At 42.4% G+C, this 24,287-nt stretch overlaps 2 protein-coding genes across 10 annotated transcripts in view; both read right to left on the bottom strand.

The window, feature by feature from the left end:
- Positions 1 to 928, bottom strand: part of LOC144492865 (phosphatidylinositol-binding clathrin assembly protein) — a 148,644-nt gene extending 147,716 nt beyond the window's left edge. For 6 of the 9 annotated variants that reach the window (XM_078211400.1, XM_078211407.1, XM_078211404.1 and 3 more), the window contains exon 1: positions 328 to 891. In XM_078211400.1, coding sequence (XP_078067526.1) covers positions 328 to 457 — 130 coding nt within the window. In that variant the 5' untranslated portion in view covers positions 458 to 891. Of the gene's footprint in view, positions 1 to 327 lie in introns of all 9 variants that reach the window. The other 3 variants (XM_078211408.1, XM_078211406.1, XM_078211405.1) reach the window with 2 other exon arrangements.
- A 14,116-nt stretch (positions 929 to 15,044) lies between these two features.
- LOC144492868 (uncharacterized) lies at positions 15,045 to 23,918 on the bottom strand. The gene is made up of 2 exons (XM_078211412.1): positions 23,573 to 23,918; positions 15,045 to 16,899 (listed from the first exon to the last, which is right to left on the bottom strand). The coding sequence occupies exons 1-2, from the start codon at positions 23,694 to 23,696 to the stop codon at positions 16,661 to 16,663; spliced, it is 363 nt and encodes a 120-aa protein (XP_078067538.1). The 5' UTR covers positions 23,697 to 23,918; the 3' UTR covers positions 15,045 to 16,660.
- Between the last annotated feature and the right edge of the window lie 369 nt (positions 23,919 to 24,287).

Raw genomic sequence — 24,287 nt, forward strand, 5'->3', positions numbered from 1 at the left:
TCCCAAGTTCAGGTTTATCTCCAATTCTCACACTAAGCAGGACAATCATTCTCTGCTACACAACAAGAGTCTAGCATTTTATGCTCCTCTTCAGATGCTGCAATCGGAAGGGGATTTATGAGGAGGAAGACAAGTGAAACTAAATTTAGCGGGTACGTGGGGTTGTTTTGTGGTCTTCACAAACCCTTCATTTGATCAGCCTGATTTTTAAACAAGAACTAGTAAGTGTACGGGCATTAACAGTCAGGTAGAGTCAGGTCACTTGGCAACGGAAAGGCCCGTCTCTTACACCCCTCTCCCCCTCTTGTCTTCCTTTGGAGTACTCACAATCAAGGTGCTTCTTCTTGGGGCCCATCACTTCGTGTGTAGTGGCTTTACAGGCCGCCTTGGTAACAGCTGAGCCGGTGACACTGTGCTGGGCCGCGGTGATCCGGTCCGTAATCGACTGACCCGACATGATCCAAATACGAGGAGCCTTTCCTCAGGTAAAGAGGCGACAGTTAAAAATCTTCAGGAAATCCCCCCTTCCTGCCTTCCACCACACACACACACACGATATATATAAAAAACTGACAAGGAAGGTGAATTTAACAATTTAGAGAGAGGGGGAGGAGTTTTGTAAAAAAAAAGAAAATACCCGTTTTTCTCTCCCCCCCCCCTCCCCAGGAAAAAAGCCTTCGAGAGGTTGACCCCTCTCAACAAAAAAACACACGTTTCTTTATCTCCTCGGAAAACTCGAAGCAGCACGATTAATCGACAGCACAGGTGCGATTTTCACACATGTCTGGTTCGGGAAGAGTATTTGACGGGACTCCCGGTGATATTTTCCGAGTGTTCCTCCTCCTCCCCCCTCCCCCGCCCGGCCCGGCTTGGCTTGGCTTGGGCTTGTCTTCCGCTTTCTCGGGCGGGCACTGAGCGCCAAAATGGCGGCGGAGCTGGGAGCTGCTTTGTCAGGTGATGGAAACCACAGGCAGGGATTAAGGTGGAACTGCAGCAACTACACAAAATAACCCCATCTCGCAGGTTAGGCTGCCGCCAGCACACGCTGTTTTGCAACGGAGATCCATTATATATATATATATATATATATATATTTAAAGCAATAAAGCTACTCAGCCATCAAGGCGGGGGCTGGAATCTGAAACAAAAACAGAAAATGCTGGAATTTATCTCAGTAGGTCTGACAGCATCCTTGGGGAGAGAATAGAACCACCGTTTGGAGTCTGACTGAGGAATGGTTATCCAGACCCGAAACGTTGGGGCAGGATTTTACGGCCTTGCTTGTTCTAAAACTGTGAAATCCGCCTGAGGTCATAGAATCCTACAGTACAGAAGCAGAACATTTGGCCCATCGAGTCTGCACCAACCACAATCCAACCCAGGCCCTATCCCCATAACCCCATGTGTTTACCCTAGCTAGTCCCCCGACACTAATTTAGCATAGCCAATCCACCTAACGTGCACATCTTTGGTTAAGAGAACCTTTTCATGGTCTGCCCCTCGCCCGATTCGATTCCCGTGGCGGGTGGGACGATAAAATTCTGGCCGTTGGCTCTATTCTCGCTCAGTAAGAGTTTTAACAATACCAGGTTCTCTATTCTCCACAGATGATGTCAGACCTGCTGAAAGTTACTCAGTCTTTTATTTCATTCCTTCTTAAATTGGTTGGGGACCAGGCTAAATTGCAAATTAGGTCTTGTCCAGTAGTTTTAAAGGGACAATTGATTTTTGTTTAAGTTTATTTATTGGTGTCACAAGTAGGCTCAACACTACAATGAAGTTCCCCTTGTCGCCGCACTCCAGTGCACGGAGGGAGAATTTTAGCACCACCAATGCACCTAACCACCATGTCATTTGGACTATGGGAGAAAACTGGAGCACTCGGAGGAGAACATGGGGAGAACGTGCAAACTCTGCACTGATAGTGGCCCAAGCCTGGAATCGGGCCCAGGTTCCTGGCGCTGTGACGCAGCAGTGCTAACCACTGCCAAAAACTATTTAGGCATACACATTGATAGCCAAGCATGAAGGTGACAGGACTGATCTATGCAGTTGATATTTTTGAGACACAGTGATGGGTTTTGAATGGTGGGGGGTGGGGGGAGATGGTGTGAATGGCATCACTCTTTCTCTCTGTCAAACTTTCCGCTCCTGACAGTGCGAAGGTGAAACTTTCGTCTGTGTAGCTAATTTTTTGTGGAACAAGTCTGTAGCCTATGGCCAAGGGCCTCTTGCTTGAGGGGCATTGTACCACATCAAGCACAGCCACACACACACACCTTGAGGAGCAATTTAGCATAGCCAATCCACCTAACCTGCATGTCTTTGGACTGTGGGGGGAAATTGGAGCCCCTGGTAAAAGCCACTGGGAGAACGTGCAAACTCCACACAGACAGATCACTGGCTGGAATCAAACCCAGGTCTCTGGCGCTGTGAGGCAGCAATGCTAACCACTGTGCCACCCGAATGGTATCACTAAATTGTGGAATCATAATAGAGGCAGAAATTACATGTGGTTGCACTATTTTTCCACCTTTTCTAGTGACCAGGACAATGCTTGTTCTGCTATATGGCTGAGTGTTGTTTACTGTGATATTACACTATGCAAAAGTACATGTTATACAGAATGACTGAATAAATAAAATGGGATGCTTGGACCATAGGACTGGGGGTGGGGTAAGGTGATTGTGAGGAGGAGGTGGTGTGCTGGTAATCAGAATAGGGGACATGAGAGTGAGGTGGGAGCAGTTGGCATGTGTGAGTGGAGGGCGACTTGAGACCATAATAACAAGGGCAGGGGGTTTGAAATCAACTAGCAACTTATCTTGTTGAGTGATATCACCATCTCTTGACTTGCAGTCCCACTTGAATCACTCAAATTCACACTGGAGACAACCCCTTAAAATATGGAAGTTTGTCACCCTGATAATATGGACAATGTAAAAGACACTTGACCAATCTAACCTCCCAGAGTCCATGCATTTACTTTCTCAATCTCCCCTAAAAAGAAAAATGAAACAATGTTTGTTAAGTATATTAATACTCCTCAATATGCTTGCATGAAAGCTGTTGCTCAGTGTGTAGTACTTTGAGTTGAGATTATAGGTTCAATTCTTACCTTAGGACTTGAGCACAAAAATCAAAAGCTGACACTTTAGCCAAGTACTTCACTGTTGGAAGTACAGCTTTTGGCTGAGACATTAAACCACTGCCCTCACAGGTGATTTTGAAAAAGAGCCAGGGGAGTTATCCTTGATGTAAAAGTGCTCGAAATACTCAGCAGGTCTGGCAGCATTGTATTTCCAGCACTTACTGATTTTTTAATTTCAGATTTCCAACATTCACAGTATTAAGATTTTATTTTAGAATTATCCAAGGTAGGATATTTATCCCCCAATTAACATCCCAAAAACAGTTTATCTCTTTGGTCGTCTCATTGCTGTCTTTGGGCTCTTGCTGTGTGCAAATTGCATACCATCCCGACATTATGACAGTGAATACAATTCAAAAGTGCTCCATTGGGTGTATACCACTTTGGGACATCCTGTGGTCTTGAAAGGCACTATATAAATGCAAGTCTTTATTTTGACAAACAATTCTATGAAAATATTTTTGAAAATTCAGATCTATTGGATTACTCCAGTTCAAATTTACTTTATTCTAAATTTCTTGGAAGTTATAAAATTTGACTTTTAAAATGCACATAGAATTATAGAATGGTTACAGCACATAAGGAGGCCATTCAGACCATTATGTCTGCTGGCCCTCTCAGGAGCAAGTCACTTGTTTCACTCCCCTGCCTATTTCTGTAGCTCTGCAAGTTTTTCCTATATTTTTCCATAGTACCCTCGAAGAATTAATGTTCATTATTATAATTTCTATGACTAGGGGGCAATTTCTTGTGTATATTTCCATGTGCACTTTAAATGCGTTTGATGGTAAGAACAGATTCAGCATCAAATGCGGTCAATGTTTAGGCTTTATAGTAGTATCAGCAATCAAGTAGCTATGTCATTCTGCCTTACCAGTCGGTATTAAGGATGGATGGCATCCATGGAGAGCCTGTTCCACCTTAATAAAAATGGGTGTCTCTTGAATTTTCAGGCCACACATTCCTGAGGAAAAGTTTCGTAATCACACACAAACCAGGACATGCTGTTTTACCACAGACAGGATGGTGATACAGTTATTATCTGGTATAACACATGATGTTCTCACCCATATATTCCATGATTAACACATACTTTAGACTTTCATGCAACAATGACGCTCTGCTCAAAAACCAAAGTCTCTCATGAATAATAAACCATGATAAACTGTTTACTTTTTTCCTTTATAGTTATCCTTCCAATTAATTTGTCTTTAGAAGAATCTGTAGCAACATTGTTGAGCAGAATTACTTTGACATTTTTATTGAAATCATAAAATTCAAAAGGAATTTCTAATCAGAGCAAATGTTTCTACTGTTATTTATGATGTCACAACATGCAGCAATGACAAGAAATCATCTCTATAGATACTATACAAAGATTTTTTAAAACAATAGCAAACTTTTATATCCTTGTTTATGTATTTCTCTTTTCTGTATCCAAACATGCCATGAACTTCTCTCAATTGAGGGGTATGTAATCTCATTTCCAATCAGTCTTCTGATGTGTTGTGAAACGGGCATTGTTAAGAACAGGATGATAGAATTGATCATCAGATTTTCCAGTGATCTCTTCCTAAAACTAGCGATTCTAAAATTGGAAAATGGTCAGATTGTGCCATACTAATAAGAAAGAAAAAGCTTGAATTTATATTGTACCTCACAAAACACCTTACAATCAATTAAATACTTTTTGAAGTTTGGTCACTTGCACTCATCGGTGTCCCAAAAACAGCAGCAAAAATAATGACCAGCCAATTTGTTTTAGTGATGATAGTTGTGGGATAAATATTGTCTTAGACTACACTTTTGGAGTGTAGTAATTATTAGTTAGCTATTCGAAAAACAGAATTTTAGATTCTTGAGAATAGGCTCCTATTAGTTCTCAGCACTGGGGAATAGCATTTCCTAAGGAGAGTAGGTTAAACCTAAAAAGATGAAAAAAAACTCCCTTGGTCATCTTCAAATCGTGTTATGCGATCTTTGATATCCATCTCAGAGGGCAAATGAGGTCTCGCTTTAACATCTCATCTGAAAGACAGCATGACCATAAAAGGAACACTGTCAATATTGCACCAAAGTGTCAGCCTGGATTATGTGCTCAATGAATTGGGACTTCAACCCACAATCTTCTCATACAGATGAGAGTTCTACACAGCCATAGTTGATATCTATTCTCCCACTATGTGTGCAACCCAAAAGGTTTCAACATAGCACACTACTTATGCTTCATTTTTAACATTTGTGTTGTTTCTTTCATCCCTAAAGCAAATCATTGTGAAAAATATTTGAAATATCTCAATGATGTGAAAAGACATTATGTAACTGCAAGTCTTCCTGTCTTTCAGGTGCCAGGAGGGCTATGCTGTAGGCTATCAGAAGAAAATTAATTATTCACTTTCTAATTTCCTCTTTTTCTGTATGAGAAACTGATTGCTGTACTTCAACCTGCTATTCCCTGATAGCATGGCAGTCATTATAAGCCTGTGAGACAGGAGAAGATTTTCAACTTGTTGCTCAGGCATAAAAACTAGTATTGCAGATTGGTTGTCTGTTATGAAAATGAAAATTTTGTGGTCTATAAATGGGTTGAAAATCTATTGTGCCAATGCACCAGTACTGGTGTTTGAAATCCACCAATTTGTTGATTGATTGCAAATGGGGAATATAGCTAAAAATTATCTTTAACCAGTGACATTTACAGAAACAAGGTAATCTGCTAGTAATAAAATCAAGGAATGCACATTGAAATCGTTGTTCCATCCAATTGATTAATCTTCTACAATTATTTTGACATTTAGTTCCAGCCCTTCTAATAAAAAATAATTGAAGAATTTTGTAGTATAGCATTCCAGCCCCACTAATGTACCTAAGCTAATGTGAACATTTTTGACTACATTTTTCTGACTTCATGCTGATTCCAAAAATCTCTAACAAAAAACAACATTCGCATAGTGTCTTGTAAACAGTAAGTGAAAATAATGTTTTCTTTGCACGAAACAAGTTGAATTGATTATTTTTTGACACAGCGGGATGGAATTTCCTGGTTTGCATTTACACAAAAATTACACCAACTGCTCCAATACCAAGAGTGAGAATTAGTAAGGAAGGGGACTGAGCAGGTTGCACACTGAGCAGTCAGAGGCTAAAGTGGAGGGGGGGGGCAGGGGTTTGGTGAATCAGAATCTTACTGGCCTGATTATAGAAGATCCATCTATATACAAATTAATGTGATGCATTTTTGGAAAAGGAATGCCAGCGATCTCAAGTCCAAGGACCAATTCCACTTACCAGAAACACATGCCAAGTGTGCAGTTGGAGATGCAGCTCTAGGATCGGGGTCATCAGCCACGCAAGGACCCATAGACCTATGACCAGTGACATGGAGTTTCTTCGGTGGACAATCATGCTCATTAGTGAGTGATCGCTAAAGAAGAAGATCCACATAAATTACATTGAACTTCATACATTGTGTCAGTTATCAAGACATTTCTTAATGTTATCAAGAAAAAGATTTTGACTTTTCCAGCTCTTTCCCCAAATAAAAATTGATAATTCAAAGTACCATTTCAGAAAGTTGTGAATCTTCAAAAACGTACGATTGGGAGAATCTTTTTGTGAGAGGGGAAGGAAAAACTGACATATGATTTCAGAGAATTCGATAGATATGCCACAATCTGGTTTGACTAAGATTATCTGTTACTTTCTATTATGTACTATGCAATAACGAGATAATGTTACCAAAAGCTGTTCCTATACATGCAAGTCCAACTACTGAATCATCTATTGCATAATGATTGTTGCAGTGTATGTTTAGTAATTGGAATGGACTAGATTGCCCATTGGCGCCAAGTAGAAGTTCTCTTGTAGTGGTCAGCTACTCTTGTTATGAAACTCCATAGACAGTTCATGGTCTGACCCAGGAATTACATTGGCTTCCTGGTGTTACTTGAGTAGATATGGATTAAAAATTGCAGCTTAAGCTTGGCTCTCCAATGGGTGTCTGTCTAAAATATAATGATAACTCTGATCATATAAGATCTGCAGTGGGCAAATTGCTGTTATTGCAAAGCTAACAGGGGATCAGCACAATAAAGTTAGCAACTTGGAATATTCACATTAATCCACATTTCATAGAGTTTTACAGCACATAAAGACACTTCCACCTATCATGCCTGCACCAGCTATCAAGTACCTATCTATTCTATTCCCATTTTCCTGCACTTGTTCCATAGCCTTGTATGCTATGGCATTTCAAGTGCTTATCTACATGCTTCTTAAATTTTGGGAGAGTCCCCATATCTACTGCCCTTTCATGCAGTGAGTTCCAGATTCCCACCACCCTCTGGGTGAAAGATTTTCCTTAAATCCCCTGCCCATTACCTTAAATTGATGCTCCCGGGTTATTGACCCTTCAACTATGGGGAAAAGTTTCTTCCTATCTACCCTATCTGTGTCCTTCATAATTTTGTAGACCTCAATTAAGTCCCCCCTCAGCCATCTCTATTCTGAGGAGAACAACCCCAGCTTAACCAGCCTCTCTTAACTGAGACACTCTTGGCCCATGCAACGTCCAAGTGAATCTCCTCTGCACTCTTTCTAGTGCAACCACATCCTTCTTATAGTCTGGCGACCAGAACGGCACACAGTACTACAGTTGTGGCCTAATGAGCGTTTTATACAGCTCCATCAGTCTTATTGAAGTCCATGTAGACCACATCAATTGCACTGCTTTCATCTACACACCGAGTCACCTCCTCAAACAATTCAATCAAATTTGTTAGACATGATCTCTTGGCAAAGCCATGCTGACTATCATTGATTAATCCTTGCCTCTCCAAGTGCAGATTAATACTGTCCCTGAGAATTTTTTCTCATAATTTCCCTACCACTGGTGTTAGACTCACTGGGGGCAATTTTACCATTTTTTTCCTAAGTGCTGGGTGGATTTGAAACTATTTTCAGCATCCCCCACCCCATACGCATTCTGCCCGCAAAAATATCAGCAAGCCTTTTGCTCGCTGCAGAAGTCTGTGGGCAGGGCTTAACCCACCTGAAACCCTGCAGACGGAAGTAGTGCACATGTGCAGGCCTCTGATGCTGTACATGTGCACTAACAGTAGCAGGGGTCTGCCAGACAAAGAGAGAGCTGTCAGGACCCTGTGAGTGCAGGCTGCCTGAAGCAGCTCCCCCCTACCCCCTACAATCATGGGGGCCCGCATCCCGAGATATAGCCTCCGCCAACCCCCTGCCCCCCCCGACCGATTGCAGACACCCCTCACCCCCACCAATCGCAGACCCACCGCCCTTCCCCCACCAATCGTGGACCCGCCGCCATCTCCCCGCGGATCCCTGCAGAGTGGAAACGGATCCTCTCTCCCCCCCACCGATCCCTGCAGAGTGGCAGCGAGCCCCCTCTCCCTCCCTCCCCCCCACCGATCCCTGCAGAATGGCAGTGGGCCACCCCCCCCCCTAATTGGTGCAGAGTGGCAGCGGGGACCCTCCCTCCATTATCCCCTCCCCCCATTAGTCCCTACCCCTTTGGCCCCACCGCACTGCCCCCACCCCCATTAGCCTCACCCCCTTTAGCCTCACCCCCTGGCACTGCCCAGAGGGCATTGCCCAGGTGCCAGACTGGCATTGCCCAGGCACCAGGGTGGCACTGCCAATCTGGCACTGCCCAAGAGGTACCCCCCCTTGCCCTTGGCCTCCCCGGGATCCTCAATGGCCTCTGTTCCATCGGCACGGTCAAGTTGACTGGGAAACATGTCTGTTCCTTACTGGCATGAACCTTTCCTGGCGAGGTCATAAAGGGGGTGGCGGGCCCGGACCATTGAGTGCTGGGCTCGCTAAGCAGATGTAAAACAGTATTATAATAAATTTCCATATATTAACCCGCCTCCTGTCCATTTCCGGTACGAGACTGACCGCGCCGGAAATCCGGCGCTCGTAAAATGGCGCCGGGCACGAAAACTGGCACTAATCATGCTAAGCGCTTTACTTCTGACTTTACCACTGCGTTGCACCCGAAAACGGGATGGTAAAAGCACCTCCACTGTCCTGTAATTACCTGTCTTTTTCCTACTTTCTTGAATAATGGTACCATTTTAGCTGTCCTCTGGCAACTCACTTGTGCCAGAAAGGATTTGAAAATTAATCCCAGAGCACCTGCAATCTCCTCTTTTGCCTTACATAGCAGCATAGGATACGCCTCATCTGGGGATTTATCCACTTTTAAACACCCCCAGAACCACTAACACCTTCTCCCTCTCAATGTTAATCTTTTCAATTATATGACAGTCTCCTCCCCTCCCTTATAGAGGGGAAAAAACCTTATAGAGAATCAGGGCCGCACACCTGGTTGAGATTTTGTGGATCAGGATCAGATGATGTTAGGCGATGAAAGGACAGCCAATCTTGAATACTACATTAAAGGGCAAGGCAGCATCAACCACAAGTTCCATCAAGGCCAACATATCAATGCAATTATCTGCAATATATATAGAAGGCAAGGATCTCGTTCACAAGTGAATAGACATTCTGGAGATAGATGAGGAGAGGAACACTGATTGTTGATCTGCTGAAAAGGTCTACAGGGTCAGCCGTAGGAAGAGCTAGTGGTACAGAAAGCAGATAGCAAAATTAGACTCCAGTAATGTGTTGCATGAGAAGGATAGCAAGAAGTTGGTTGAGACTTATGCTTGTAAGGATGGGTTCTTCTGAGAATGCCAAAAGAAGGACAGAGGGACGCTGTGGGCTTTTTCCAGGAGGGAGTCAAACATGGGACTGTGGCAAGAAGGTAAAGTAATAGAGAAGGGTTGGTGAGGGGCGGGTTCAGTTGGGTGCAACATATCCAAGATGGGAGAAAAGAAAATAGGAAGTGGAAGTGACAGGAAAGAGGGTTAGAGGGACAAAAAGGAAGACATAATGGCCTGGGGTTGGAAGCAGCAGCCAAAATGCATACACAATTGAACACAGGATATTCAAGTTTCATAGAAATGGAAAAGATAATGATAAAAACATCCTGATTATAAACAGAATAGGGAGGGGACAATCAAAGAGAGTCAAAATTAAAGTTGGGGGTTTCATGGTGAGTGAAAGTTGACTTATAGGTAGAATTGCGTCAGCTTGGAGCACTAACAACCTAATGTCTTGGTTCAGAGACTGGTATGATGGAGGTGTGAGACCAGCAGCTTTTCGAATGGCAGAGTATCAATGGATGCACTTGTGAAAATTGGAGAGCTAAGGGTGGAAATCTGAATATGAACTGACAAGGGTTACATCCGGGGGCCATGGGAGTTGGGTTCAACTCAGTGATAAAAAGTGTACACCAACAGAAACTAAACCAACTAAAGAAAAAGAGGACACTGACAGAAAGAGAAAAGGGTGGCAATGAACCACCAAGGATAGAGTTGCAGAGAAGAGTTCAAGAAGGAACTGCTGGCCTTGGAGTCAAAAATAATTTACAGGAAGCTGGTGATGTAATGCTAATATCACCGGACCAGTAATCCAGAGGCCCAGACTAATACTCTGCAGACTCACGTTCGAATCCCACCCCAACAGCTGGTGGAATTTAAATTTAGTTAATAAAAATCTGGAATTAAAAGTTAGTCTTGGTAATAGTGGACATAAAATGATTGTCCTTTAGGGAAGGAACTTTGCAGTCCTGACATGGTCTGGCCAACATGTGTCTCCAGACCTACAGCAATGCGGCTGACTCTTAAAGGGCCTAGCTCAATTGTATCAAACTGTTACTAAGTGTACAAAAAGTAATAAAACTCGAAGGATCAGCCAGCACTGACCTAGGCAACAGAAATAACAATGGAAAATTCAGTCCAGTCTATCCTACAAAGTCCTCTTTGTTAACATCTGGGGGCTTATGCAAATATTGGGAGAGCTATCCCACAGACATAATCAAGCAACAGCCTGACATAGTCATACTCATGGAATCATACTTCACAGAAAATGTCCCAGACACCACCATCACCATACCAGATGTGGAAGCACAATTGTAGACAGTCAGGAGGGCATTGCCCTGGGAGTTCTCAATATCAACTCCAGACATCAAACATGGGCAAGGAGACCTGATTACCATCTACCATGCCCTCTCAGTTGTTGAATCAGCACACTTCCATGTTGGATTCTTAACTATAGCATCAGCGTGGAGGAACCAGGACAAGTTTTTGGTGATTTAGACACCTAGAAACTTGAAGCTCCTGACCATTTCCACTTCATCCCTATTGATTTTGAGGGGCATGTCCTCCACTACTTATAGTAGTATATCCTTCCATAATCTCGAAGAACAGAACTCAGCATTATCAATGAAATGAATGAAGTGTTTCACTTCATCTTCAAAAAGATTTGTGTCACAGTGCCAACCTCTATGCTGGTGCTTGGGAATGAAGGGGAAGGTGACATTGCCTCCTCATAAGAATTTTCTTCTTCGGAGGTTTTTTTTAGAGGGCTATGGCTGTTGAGAAGGACTTTGACAAAGGAAAAATGGGGCGAGAATTAGGATATATTGGGAGGCTACACATGCCAAATTTCCTTAGCCTCCTGAGAAAGTAGAGGCATTGTGGGCTTTCATAACTATAGCATCAGCGTGGAGGGACCAGGACAGGTAGTTGGTGATCTAGGCACCTGGAAACCTGAAGCTCTCGACCATTTCCACTTCATCCCCATTGATGTAGACAGGGGCATGTCCTCCATTACGCTTCCTGAAGTCGATGACAATCTCCTTCATTTTGCTGACGTTGAGAGATTATTGTTGTCGCACCAATTCACCAAATTCTCTATCTCATTCCTGTACTCTGTCTCGACATTGTTTGAGATCCAACCCACTACAGTGGTGTCATCAGCAAACCTGAAAATTGAGTTGGAGGGGAATTTGGCCACATAGTCATAGGTGTATAAGGAGTATCGTAGGGAGCTGAAGACACAGCCTTGTGGGGCACCGGTGTTGAGGATGATTGTGGAGGAGATGCTGTTGCCTATCCTTACTGATTGTGGTCTGTGGGTGAGGAAGTCTAGGATCCAGTTGCAGTGGGAGGAGCTGAGCCCTAGGTCTTGGAGTTTAGAGATGCGTTTTGTAGGGATAACGGTTCTGAATATGCTGTCCTTACCTGGTTTGGCCTACATGTGACTCCAGACCCACAGCAATGTGGTTGACTCTCAAATGCCCTCTGAAATGGAGGGCAGTAAGGAATGGGCAATAAATGCTGACCCAGACAGCAACGCCCACATCCCGTAAAAATGAATGAAAAAATATTAAACCGAGGCCCCAAAATCATGGATAATGCCTGTCAGGCTTGATGAGTCTTTAGATGACTGAGGAACCCGATTATCTCATCCAAAATACAGCATCTCCAACAGTACAACACTTCCTTTGTAATGCACAAGAGTATCAACAAAGATTTTTGCACTTAAAACCTGGAGTGAGACTTAAACCCAGGATCTTGTGACTCAGAGGCAAAAGTACTACACAGTTCACACTGGCTTGCTACAATAAAACTCATTGATCATGAGGTCCCCAAGACAAAGGTCCTTCTCCAATCTTCCGCAAGCCAGATGAGCATCCCTTGTGCCATTCACGTTGATGGGGTGACTTTGAGGTATGTTCAGCACTTCCCATACCTTGGCAACCACCTCTCCCAAGGGATTATAATCAATGAGAAAATCCAGTATCAAGTCAACTGTGTCAACGCTGCTTTATTCAAGCTGTGTCAACGTGCTTTTGACAACAGGGACCTTTGGAAGTCAACAAGAGTCTAAATTTATAAGTCCATTGTGTTAACCTCCCTCCTCTACTGTAGTGAAACCTGGACTATCTATTGACGCCACATTAAGATCTTTGAGAGCTTTTATAAGTGGTGCTTACATCACTTCCTGGAAATCAAATGGGAAGACCACGGGACCAATGCTAGTGACCTCCATGAAGTTGCAATTACCAGAATCAACCAACTTTGATGGATGGCCCATTATGTCCAGATGCTCAGAAGCCGCTTCCCTTAGCAGCTTGTCTTCTCCCAGATTTATGTTGGCCAATGCTCCAAGAGCGGCCAAAGGAAAAGATATAAGAATATGTTCAAGGCCGCCCTAAAGCACCAGGACATTATCATCACTGACTGTGAGGAGAAGGCTGCAGATTGTTCAGCATGGCTCCAGGGCCTTTCAAGATGGAAGTCACTTTGAAGCTCAGTGACTTTACAGCAAGGCAGAAGGCAGCAGCGGAGGGAGGAGAGGGAAGCCAACTCAAGCTTGAATTCCATTCCCCCGTGCAACAACATGCCCCCACACTGCGGAGGAACTTGTGGATGCATAATTGGGCTCCTCAGTCATCTGAAGACTCATCAGGTCTGACAGATATTAGTTATGATTTCGAGGGACTACCACCGCCAACTATAGCTCATTCAGGATCATGAAGTTAGCTGTCCCTCCCCAGACATGCTCCTCTCATGATTATTTTTCCTGTGGTCTGTTACAGTTCCTCAGGGAGTTTGAGTTGCTATACATGCATGCTGTAATCTGGTGCTACATTGTGATAGTGAAGGTTCCAACTTTCTTTCCAGGAACCTTTCCCGCACTTATTACCTGCCACTGGTGTACGTTGGAAGAATTTGCAGGTTGATACACAACCTGTTTGGTTGCATTATGAATGCACCTTCCTTGGTATCCTTGCACCACAAGAGTTCTGTCTATTGTGTCCTGTAGAAAGAGGCAATGAGAATCAATGGGAAGGAGAGTAGCCTCAGTCGTAGTGCGTATACTAAGAGGAAAAATAAGCAGCAAGATGAGAATTAAGGTGTTGAAGGGAAGGAGGTATGTGAAGTGTAAAAGTAGTCCTAAGAGAAGTTGGTGATTGTGCAAAGGCTGGTAAGTGAGAGGAGAATGATGCTCTTGGCTAGTGTTAAAGAAGCAGGAACAGGTGAGTTTGCTTTTGCAATGGGAATGAGAGACAATGTAGTCTGCCTCTGTGCTGTGTGATGAAAGAAGTGATGGAGGTAAAGGAATTGTTGAGCCTGCCAGGGAGTGGGATAAAGGACAACTGACATGTTGTAGAGAGGAAGGAATGAATAAAGAGCAGAACTTGGCCTTCATGCCCTAGTGAGGTCATTGATGTGCTGATGTGATATTCCTGATTTCTTCTGAAATTTATCCACATCTGGTGAACACCATGTTTGACAATTCTTCTGGCGTTTTGGGGGAACAGGAGTTTTGTGCTCAACCTTACCCCTTCCACAAGCACCTTCTAGAAGACATCTGAGAAACTAGGACTTGCCGGCAATTCTTATTCCAGTTCCTTGCTTCAGGAAGTGTATCCCTGCTTTAAAGACTATTTAACTTGGGCATGCTGTCATTGGAAAAAGGGTAGCTGAATAGTAATTAAATTAGTATGTTAGGATTCTAAAAGTACTAGATAATGTAGACCATGGCAAGCCCTTTCACCTTGTCCAGAACAACCAAACAAGAGCACACAGTTCATATTTGAGGTAAATCCAAAGCAAATCTGTGGAAACAATTATTTGAATGAATGAAAAATCAATCTGGAGATCTGGTGAAAGCAGATAGTATTGATTGATTCACCCAAATGTATCTTAGATAGATTTCTTTCAGAAAATATTTTAGGATACAGTATATGAGTAATTTGAGACATATAAGTGCAGCATTTTTGAGAGGATCAGGTGACTGCATCTTTAGTCCACACAGCTCTTTGCTAATGGGGTTATCCATGCCTCAATGTTGAGACCTGTTGTAGACTTGATAAAGATTTATTGCTCTGATTATTGCTGCATCAGATTATTATCAGGAAGCTAGAAGGCAAATTAAATCCATTACAAAAGGTCATTCAAAAAGTGGCTGTCCATATCCTTACTTGCCCCAAATCCCATTTTGATTTGATTTGATTTGATTTATTATTGTCACATGTATTAACATACAGTGAAAAGTATTGTTACTTGCACGCTATACAGACAAAGCATACCATTCATATAGAAGGAAAGAGAGAGTGAAGAATGTAGTGCTACAGTCATAGCTAGGGTGGAGAGAAAAATCAACTTATTGAAAGTTAAGTCCATTCAAAAGTCTGACAGCAGCAGGGAAGAAGCTGTTTTTGAGTCGGTTGGTATGCGACCTCAGACTTTTGTATCTTTTTCCCAACGGAAGAGGGGGAAGAGAGAATGTCTGGGGTACATGGGGTCCTTAATTATGCTGGCTGCTTTGCCGAGGCAGCGGGAAGTGTAGACAGAGTCAATGGATTTACCCTTGACCCCTGTGATCACTGACCTACATTGTCTCTCAATTAAGCAATACCTTGATTTTAAAATTCTTATCCTTGTTTTCAAATTTCTTTATGGTCACACCCATCCTTATCTCGGTAATCTCCTCCAACCCCACAATCTTCCAGGATATTAGTGCTCTGTTAATTCTGGCCTCTTGAGCATCCCTGGCTTTAATCACTTCACCATGGTGGCTGTGCATTCAGCTACCTCTGCTCTGGAGTTCCCTCCCTAAGCCTTTCTATCTCTCTTTCATCTTTAATGACGCTCCTTAAAAATCTACCCCTTGACCAAGATTTTGGCCATCTGTTTTAGGTCGCTCAGTGTCAAATGTTGCTCTATAACACTCCTGCAAAGGGCATGGGGTGTTTTATTGCATTAAAGGATATGCATAAATGCAAATTGTTGTTGTAGGTGAATCTTGGTCTTTTCTATCTAGTATTCTCTATGTTTCCAAGTAGACCTCTGGCTGATCTGCAATAAATTACTTCTTGGAGGTGGGTTTCCAGGCCATCAGCCAATTTAGTGAGAAACTCACTAGTGAAATGAGGCCCAGAATCTCTCTAGTCTGTATAAAGATGTTGTCCCTGAATCAGTGCCTATTTTAGGAAAAAATAAAGGAAATGAATCAATGAATCAAATGTAAAAAAAAAAGCAAGATTGAATTCAGGGAACTAAAGCAATACTAAAGTAATAACATAATTTGAAAGAAGTGGAAAGAACAGGAGAATCAAAGGAAATTTATCCAACAAAAATATGTTTGAATGAAATGATTCCTATAAAAATGTGTTGAACCAACTTCGTGAACTGCTGTCATTTGTGTGGTGAAGGTTCTCCTGCAGCGCAATTAGGTAGGGAGTTCTAGGATTTAGACAGCATGACAACGAAGGACTGGTGATGTATTTCCAAGTTATGTTGGTGCATAACCTGGATGAAAATTTGGAGGTGATTGTGTTCCTTCCATCAACTCAAAATGATGGACATGCAGCACTGGGGTTCGGATGACTTCATATGATGCACTTTTGCTGATGGCTGAAGAAACCAATTTATGAGAGGTAGGTCCTGTCACGAGTACCACATATGAAGTCATTATAAGGTGTCATGAGTTGTTTTGGCATTGGCACCTGTTGCCGAGCCACTGTTGCCACAGAATGTCAGGGTGGCACACACCAGCTCACAGGTGATGTTGGCATTTTTCCCTGTCATCAGCTAATGGGTCCCAGGTGTGAGAATCCTGTTAAGGGCCTTCTTGCAAGCATTCTTGAAGTGGAGCTTTGGGCATTCTATTGATCATCTGGCTCTGATTACTTTGCCTTACAAATAACCCTGAGGAATGTGACTGTCCTCCATCCTGAAAACTTGCCCGAGTCAATGAAGCCACCTCTGCTTGAAGAGTGTCAACATACTTGGGAGATTTGCCTTTGAGAGGATTACTGCGTTCAAGATTTTGTTCTTTCGTGATTTGACCAGAATGTGCTGTAAACAGAAAAGATGAAAGTTATTGAGCTTTCTTTCTTGATTGTAAGTCATCCATGATTCATATCCGTACAACAAGATGCTAAGAACATGAACCTCATGAACCACACATTTCATCATCATAGCACTTTTTTTTTTGCACTGCTGAATACAGACCTTATGAAACATGTATTTCATCACCATAGCACTGCTAAAGGCAGCATGTACCTAGTAAAGGGTTCACTTCCAAATGCTTCTGGCAGGGTCTGTATGGTACACCCTCTTGTCAAGGACTCTCACATAGGCATCCCTAGGATATCATGGAAGCTTGTGAAGGAGTGTTATCCTGACGTCACACAACTCAACTGACTAATGAAACGTCAAGGTACCTAATTTGGAGCAAGCAGGTCAAACTACAAATTTGTGTGTCACTCTGCAAAAAAACAAGCATTGAGCTGCATGATTAGCCCTGTACTCCTGTACTAGCATTATTTAAAGTACCCACATTGCAGGTAAGGGAATTTTTAAGGGCTCCTGTTATTGCAAAAAGTCTCAAAGTACTTTTATGTGTGTTTTTGGAAGTATTATGCGAGTTCCTGGATTTGTCAGAGTGTTGCTTCCTCCTTTTAGGGAGGGCAGATTATTAAATTACAAAGGCTGCAATAGGCTGCAGCAGTGCCATTGTCTTTGGACTACAGCACAGCCAGGAAATGGAGCATAGACTTTGTAGAGAGCAAGTACTGTGCCATGTCCTCCGCCAAGTTTGAGCTGGATTCATCTAGGCTCTTTGACAGTGACAGGGAGCTGTCTGGCAGGCTAGTCAATGCACAAAGCATCTCATTGTGCATGCTTATTAGTACTCTCCTGTCTGTTGGTCCATCAGATCCTCATCTGAATCTCTGCAGCAGAACTCATCTGTGACCTTGCCCTGTGAGCAAAGAGATTAATCATCCTTTTCCCTTGACCTAGCTGCAGCCAACTTATGCCCAGATGACTTATCACTTTTTAATCCCAACTCTATATTTGCCCCTAAGGTATGTACAGTGCCAGTATCCGAGCTGGTAGCTATGAGTGTCATATCAAGTAAGAAGTCTCACAACAGGTTTATTTGGTAGCAAAAGCCACTAGCTTTCAGAGCGCTGCTCCTTCGTCAGGGAAGTGGGAGTTCTGTTCACAAACAGGGCATATAAAAGACACAAACTCAATTTACAGAATAATGGTTGGAATGCGAGTCTTTACAGATAATCGAGTCTTAAAGGTACAGACAATGTGAGTGGAGAGAGTGTTAAGTACAGGTTAAAGAGATGTGTATTGTCTCCAGCCAGGACAGTTAGTGAGATTTTGCAAGCCCAGGCAAGTTGTGGGGGTTACAGATAGTGTGACACGAACCCAAGATCCCAGTTGAGGCCGTCCTCATGTGTGCGGAACTTGGCTATCAGTCTCTGCTCAGCGACTTGCGCTGTTGTGTGTCGTGAAGGCCGCCTTGGAGAACGCTTACCCGAAGATCAGAGGCCGAATGCCCGTGACCGCTGAAGTGTTCCCCAACAGGAAGAGAACACTCTTGCCTGGTGATCGTCGAGCAGTGTTCATTCGTCCGTTGTCGTAGCGTTAACATCATACTTCAAATGCAACAGACAAGGGCATGTCACAAATCTTACCCATGCCCAAAGAAAGAGGCAGACACATGTTTAGCTTTTAAAATTTTTAATGGAAAGGAAAATGTGCATTGAAGGTAAGTTAGTCACGACATTGAAGATGGAATTTGTTAAGCACTTGAAGTTAAAATATATTTAAGGTTATTGAAGAAAATGAGTAGGAAAATGGTATTGCAACAGCCCCATTTGGAGTTACCGCTGAAACAGGCATGATCTCTGCTGAAATTTGTACCATTATAGCTGCCCTTCTCCAAAAATTATTGGACATATTTTATTTTAATCTTTATTGTTAGTGAAAAAGTTGACTTGAGTATAAAGGAGGAAACATTACTTTAACACTGATGTCTCATTTCTTTGTTTAAAAATAGCAATCAGTGGAGAATTAATCCAATACTGTATTCTTAAATATAATAGTTGTACAATTTATTAGTGTTTAAAAGATTAGAGCTTAATTTCAGCATCAATTTCAATAAATGACTTGAAAATTTCAAAAACGGTTAGCCACGAGAAATGATGTGCAGGTCTTTGCATTTTGGGTCAGACTCCACTGTCGGGGTCAAATGATGGTACAGGCCCCGCACTATGTCGGGAGCATTCACCTGTCTGTGATTTTCCCTTGAATAGCAGATTAGTGACTAGAGTATGTGCTTGTCGCCCAATTAAGGATGGTGTGTGGGCTCGATCAGAACAGAAAGAGCTACAGCCTGCTGTTGCAGGTAAGGGAGAGAGGTAATTAGCCACATGGCCATGGTGTCTCAGAGTCTACCTGGAGGTCTGGCCCTTCTGCATCCAGGCAGCTGCCAGGCTCCTGGTTGCCCAAAGGTCAACTGCAAAATTCCAGTCAGTCTTTGATAATTGGCCTTTAATTTCCGCCCCAGATCATGCCTCTGGAAAAATGGTTCAGGGATGTAACGGTGCTGGCAGGCTAGTCAGTGGCACAAAATTATATGCCTGACCATCTTCTTTCTTGCCCTCACATTGGAGCAAAAGTTCTGCCCAGTGTTTTCCTGTAGCTAATCTCAGCTTAAGACCTTAGTTCAAACATATCTTCTATTACAAATATTTGGGACGCAAAAAAACTTGACAAATTCTAACTTATTTCACTCTCACATCTGCTCTTTATAATTAATTTACTTTGTGTATTCGGTATTAGTGCTATAAACGATTCTTTGGAAATCTGATTACGTTCAAAGTATAGTCAATGCAATAGACAAACATAAGTAACAGCACAATTCCACACACTGATTCAGTACAAATACTCAACTGCTCTTCAATAAATAAGATCCACTCTTTTTTTAATGAATTAATGGATTTGGGGGTTTTGGTTGAGTATTATCTAGTTGTGGTGGGGTAAGAAGGCTGTGAGTATTTGAAGCTTTTGTGCTTCATGGTACGGCATTGTGTTTTTCTTTCCAAATTAATTAATGAACTAGATATGGAACAAGGCGGAAGTGCTAGCATTACCGGGGAACATTCAAATTGCAACATCGCATGACATTCTGGTAGGCAGCAAACAAATTTCACAGAAACTTGTGGCTTGCAAAACAACCAAATGATCCAAGGGACTGTGTAAATAATCATGGCTCCTGTGAAGTCAATAAACTGGCTGCCACATTTTGTTCTGTTCATTTAGCGATAAACCAAACCCTTCCAAGTGTAGGTGGGGGGGTGGGGGGGAGTGGGGAGGGGACATCAGGGTCAAACTCTTGATCCAACAATTTTGCCTTGCTGCTTTATTTCTCCTAAAATGAAAGTATTGCTATATAAATATCGCTGCGTAAAAACTTAGTGAAAAAAACTGAAAGTACCTGTAGTTGTCTGTAACATACATGTGCAATCTGTTTACAGCAGAAAAGCACAGAGTTTTTTCTATTACAATCACGACATTAGTGCAAAACAATATTGTGAGCAAAATACCATGGCCTGAAAATTCTAATGTAGAGGGAATCTACTGATTTCTTGCTTTAACTCCAGTGGGAAACTGGCATGACTCCCAGAGAAACAAAGTAAATGGCCGTTTTTTGTCATTTCTCTGGGGCTCTGCAAATCTCTGGCTGAAGTTTACACTGCAATGAAGTTACTGTGAAAATCCCCTTATGTTAAGAGATCAGATGAGTCCCCATGGAATTTCAGGATAATTTTATTTTGGGCATGGGAACGTTTCAACTGAAAGTAAAGTAGAATATAAAAGGGACAAAAAAAGCTCAGAAAGGCCTTAAAATATTATATGTAGCATTCCTTGTGCTCTGCAATTTAACAGTGGGTATCTAGATTAATCCACTACGCTTGCATGTCTGGGATTCATGTCTCCAACTGATGGGGAAAATCTCTCTCCTTTGCAAGATAAGGGTTCTGTGGGAAATGAGTTTGGAATAATTTCACCTTTCTTCCTAGTGGCCATAGAAGAGAACTACATGCAAGTGGATGCAAAGCGTAGTTAACAGTGTCATTAAATGGTTCACAGTGATAGCTAGTGTGCAAACCAGAAACACACTTTGGTACAGCTGAGGGGTACTCTCCTAGTTTGGATTTGATAGATCTGGGGATAATTGTTTGAACTATGCAATGGCATTTCTCACTCATATAAATAACTCACCAGGAAGATCATAAGCTACACACTAATATTGGAGCAAGCATGGTGTCCTTCATCTGCTCTGGCAGTGTGTGATACAAGTGTGAAATTCTTTTTATCGATTTTTGCAATATGTTATTTGCAGTTTAATTTTCAGGCGTATTACTCATTCATGGCCTGCTCTTCTCCTATGAATTGCTGATGAACACAATCATTTACTGGAAACTCTTTCCAACTTTAATGCTACCTTTGACCCACCCATGATTCAATCACATTAATCATTACTTAATTGGCTCGTGATTAGCTAAAAAAAAAATCTATGGGCTTTGAAATGGACAGTGGGAGCCAGGAAAATGAGCAAAGGAGATAATTATATAATTCTAAAATTAGTTTCACTGTACAATAAAGTATTAAAAATTTTTTTAAAATTATGTTAGAAAAGGACATGCTTCCATGCTGTAAACCTCTATGACTCTATTACAATGGGTATAGAGGGATATGGGTTAAATGCGGGCAATTGGGATTAGTTTAGGGGTTTTAAAAAAAAGGGCGGCATGGACAAGTTGGGCCGAAGGGCCTGTTTCCATGCTGTAAACCTCTATGACAGTGAGCAGGGAAGAAAAGAGAATACAGGAAGAGGAGAGGAGTGGGTAGAGCAGAGATAAAGGGGGAATCAAATTTGTCTTGTGCAGAAGTACAAGATAGGCAATCATGAATCAACAACCTGTTTGCAGTTTGCCTGATGTTCTAACATGCACCTAAATTTGACAGAATTGACTGCAGCCCGAAATTGTGCTTATTCCCAAAATGGTGCATGCATGCAAATGACAGGATAAAGAAGGATGAAGGCTGCTGTGCCTGAAATTTGATCATTTAGACCATAACTGCACTTGACTCAAATTGAGTTGGCAGAAAAGAGGGGAAAGTTACCTAGTGAATTGTCAAATCAGGGGATGGTTGAGTTCACAGGCTTAGAATGTCATCCAACTTCGTCAGATTTATCTGATTTCATTGGGTCATGTCAGAAACACCAGTTTTTCTCTGTTGTGCAATTAAAAATAGATCCTGCGAAATAACAACTTCAGACAGGGAAATCTTCTGCTTCCTAGTCTTTGTCCGAGAGTCCTTAACATCGTCTCTGTGATTTCCATACATATTCCTATTTAAAAGCAAAACAGTAGAAGGAATATGGGATAAGGCAATGACAAAGCAGATTAATCAGGAGTTACCCTTCCATTGCAGATCATTCTCTCTCAGTAGAAGGAATATTGGTTAAGAAATTTAGCACTAAATAGCTTTCTAGGCCTTCCAAAGTGATGAACAGGAAGCGTATGTTCATTATATCTGGATTGCATACTACCCATTGATAAAGGCCTACAAATTAGTGTGCAGTTACCATGACTATAACAGACATGAGCCCTTTTACATTTGCAAATAATGCCTGTTTGAGGTCCCCACTTAAAGATTGGTTTGCAGGTATCACCAAATAGGCAACTAACAGGGCAAGCTTTTAGAGAATACTTACTTGAATGTGGAGCTGGGAGGAGCACAGGATCGAGCACTACCCATCCCAAAGCAGCTCATCACCACTGCTTCCCCTTAATGGACAAGATTTTTCCAGCTGTTAATTTCCAACCCAAATCCCTACTTCCCAATTGCTCCCTTCCTCGTTTAACTGAATGCCAGCAGCAGCCTGATCATCCATTGTATTTCACCACTGAGCTGCCTGCTGCTCTCTCCACTGTTTGGCTTTATAAAATTGAAGCATTTTGGTATTTTGAGGTACTTGGGACTGCATTGTCTGTTGTTTGGGCTTTCTTAGCCTCAGAAGTTTACTGCCGGTATTAGGCATAATTCTTTATCCTGATATCTATATGAACAAGCATCTGAGGGGCCTGTCTAGAAATATATGGCCTGTGAAATATAAGAATACGACTTGGCTGCAGAAGAGGAAACTGTATCCCAGGCATGTCCCATGTTCTAGATTGTGGAGCTGAAAGGCCAGTGATCAATAGAAGGCCAAACCCCAAGAGATGTCACTCAAAATTCTGTATGAACCATTTAGCAACACCTGAAGACTAGAGGTCAAAATTTTGGATACACCAATTGGTCAATAGGCATCTCTCAGTGAGATAGATGCAGATTTTGCTGGTGTCAACACACTTTTCAGGTAGCATTACATCTTGTTGAATCCTTCTTGGCTATTAGAATTGAGGGTGCTGGCTATCTCAGGTTGTTTGAAGATGATTCTCAGTGCCTCCATATGAATGTGAGCATTATTACTCCTGTTCTAACAGGACCTCAGAGATATGAGACACCTGGCCCAGGAGGCAGCGTCTGATTTCTGCACTGGCTCTGTTCTACCCCCATTGACAGATTTTACTTTCATTTAATACCCCTGGACTGGGGAAATGAATGAAAGTGCCACATGTAAAGAGACTGCGAGAAAGGATCAAAGGTTGTTTACCTTGTTGCTTTGATGAGGTCAGTGAGCTGTATTTCACAGGAGTCATGGGTTCAAGAAGCTGATACACACTGAACCAGGCACCATTCTTTACAATATACATAGCACATTCTTGGCAGATTGCCATGACCACAATCAGACCACAGTTCCTGCTCCATGCAAAGATATGAAGGTGCAGCTCCCTAAAGTGTGTTTGTTTTCTGTTCTGAAATCCCCATTTCCCAGGTTGCCTGCTTCCTCCTTTGCTGGAGCGTCCCTTTAAGCAGAGTCTTGTTTTTACACCTCAGCCTGGCCTGTTTTCTATGTATTTTCTGGCGCCTACTTCTCATACTCTCAACATCCCACTGACTCCGTCCTCACACATTCACTCCCTCTTCTGGCCCTCCCCTTCAAGGCCCAGTTGGATTCAAGATACTGCCGCCTCCCAGTGTATCTGCAGTGTTGCAGGCTGTATGTTAAAGTTCTGCTCCACCTTTGCTCTGATAGTACAGGGGTGTTGTCATAATTTCAGGTCCCATGTTTTCTTATCTATTTATTTTGCAACCTTTTAAATGAGTGGAGGAGCAAGGATGTAACCTTGCTGCATCTGCTTTGGAAAGACAAATATGAAGGGATGAAAGTAGTTTGAATTCGGGTAGATCAGATGATGTCTGAATTTCCCACTTTAGTTATGCCAGCTCTGAGTGCACCCAAAGTGGAGTGCATGCAATTTTGGTGG

The sequence above is a fragment of the Mustelus asterias genome, chromosome 4, assembly GCF_964213995.1.
Source record: "Mustelus asterias chromosome 4, sMusAst1.hap1.1, whole genome shotgun sequence".
Classification (NCBI taxonomy): domain Eukaryota; kingdom Metazoa; phylum Chordata; class Chondrichthyes; order Carcharhiniformes; family Triakidae; genus Mustelus; species Mustelus asterias.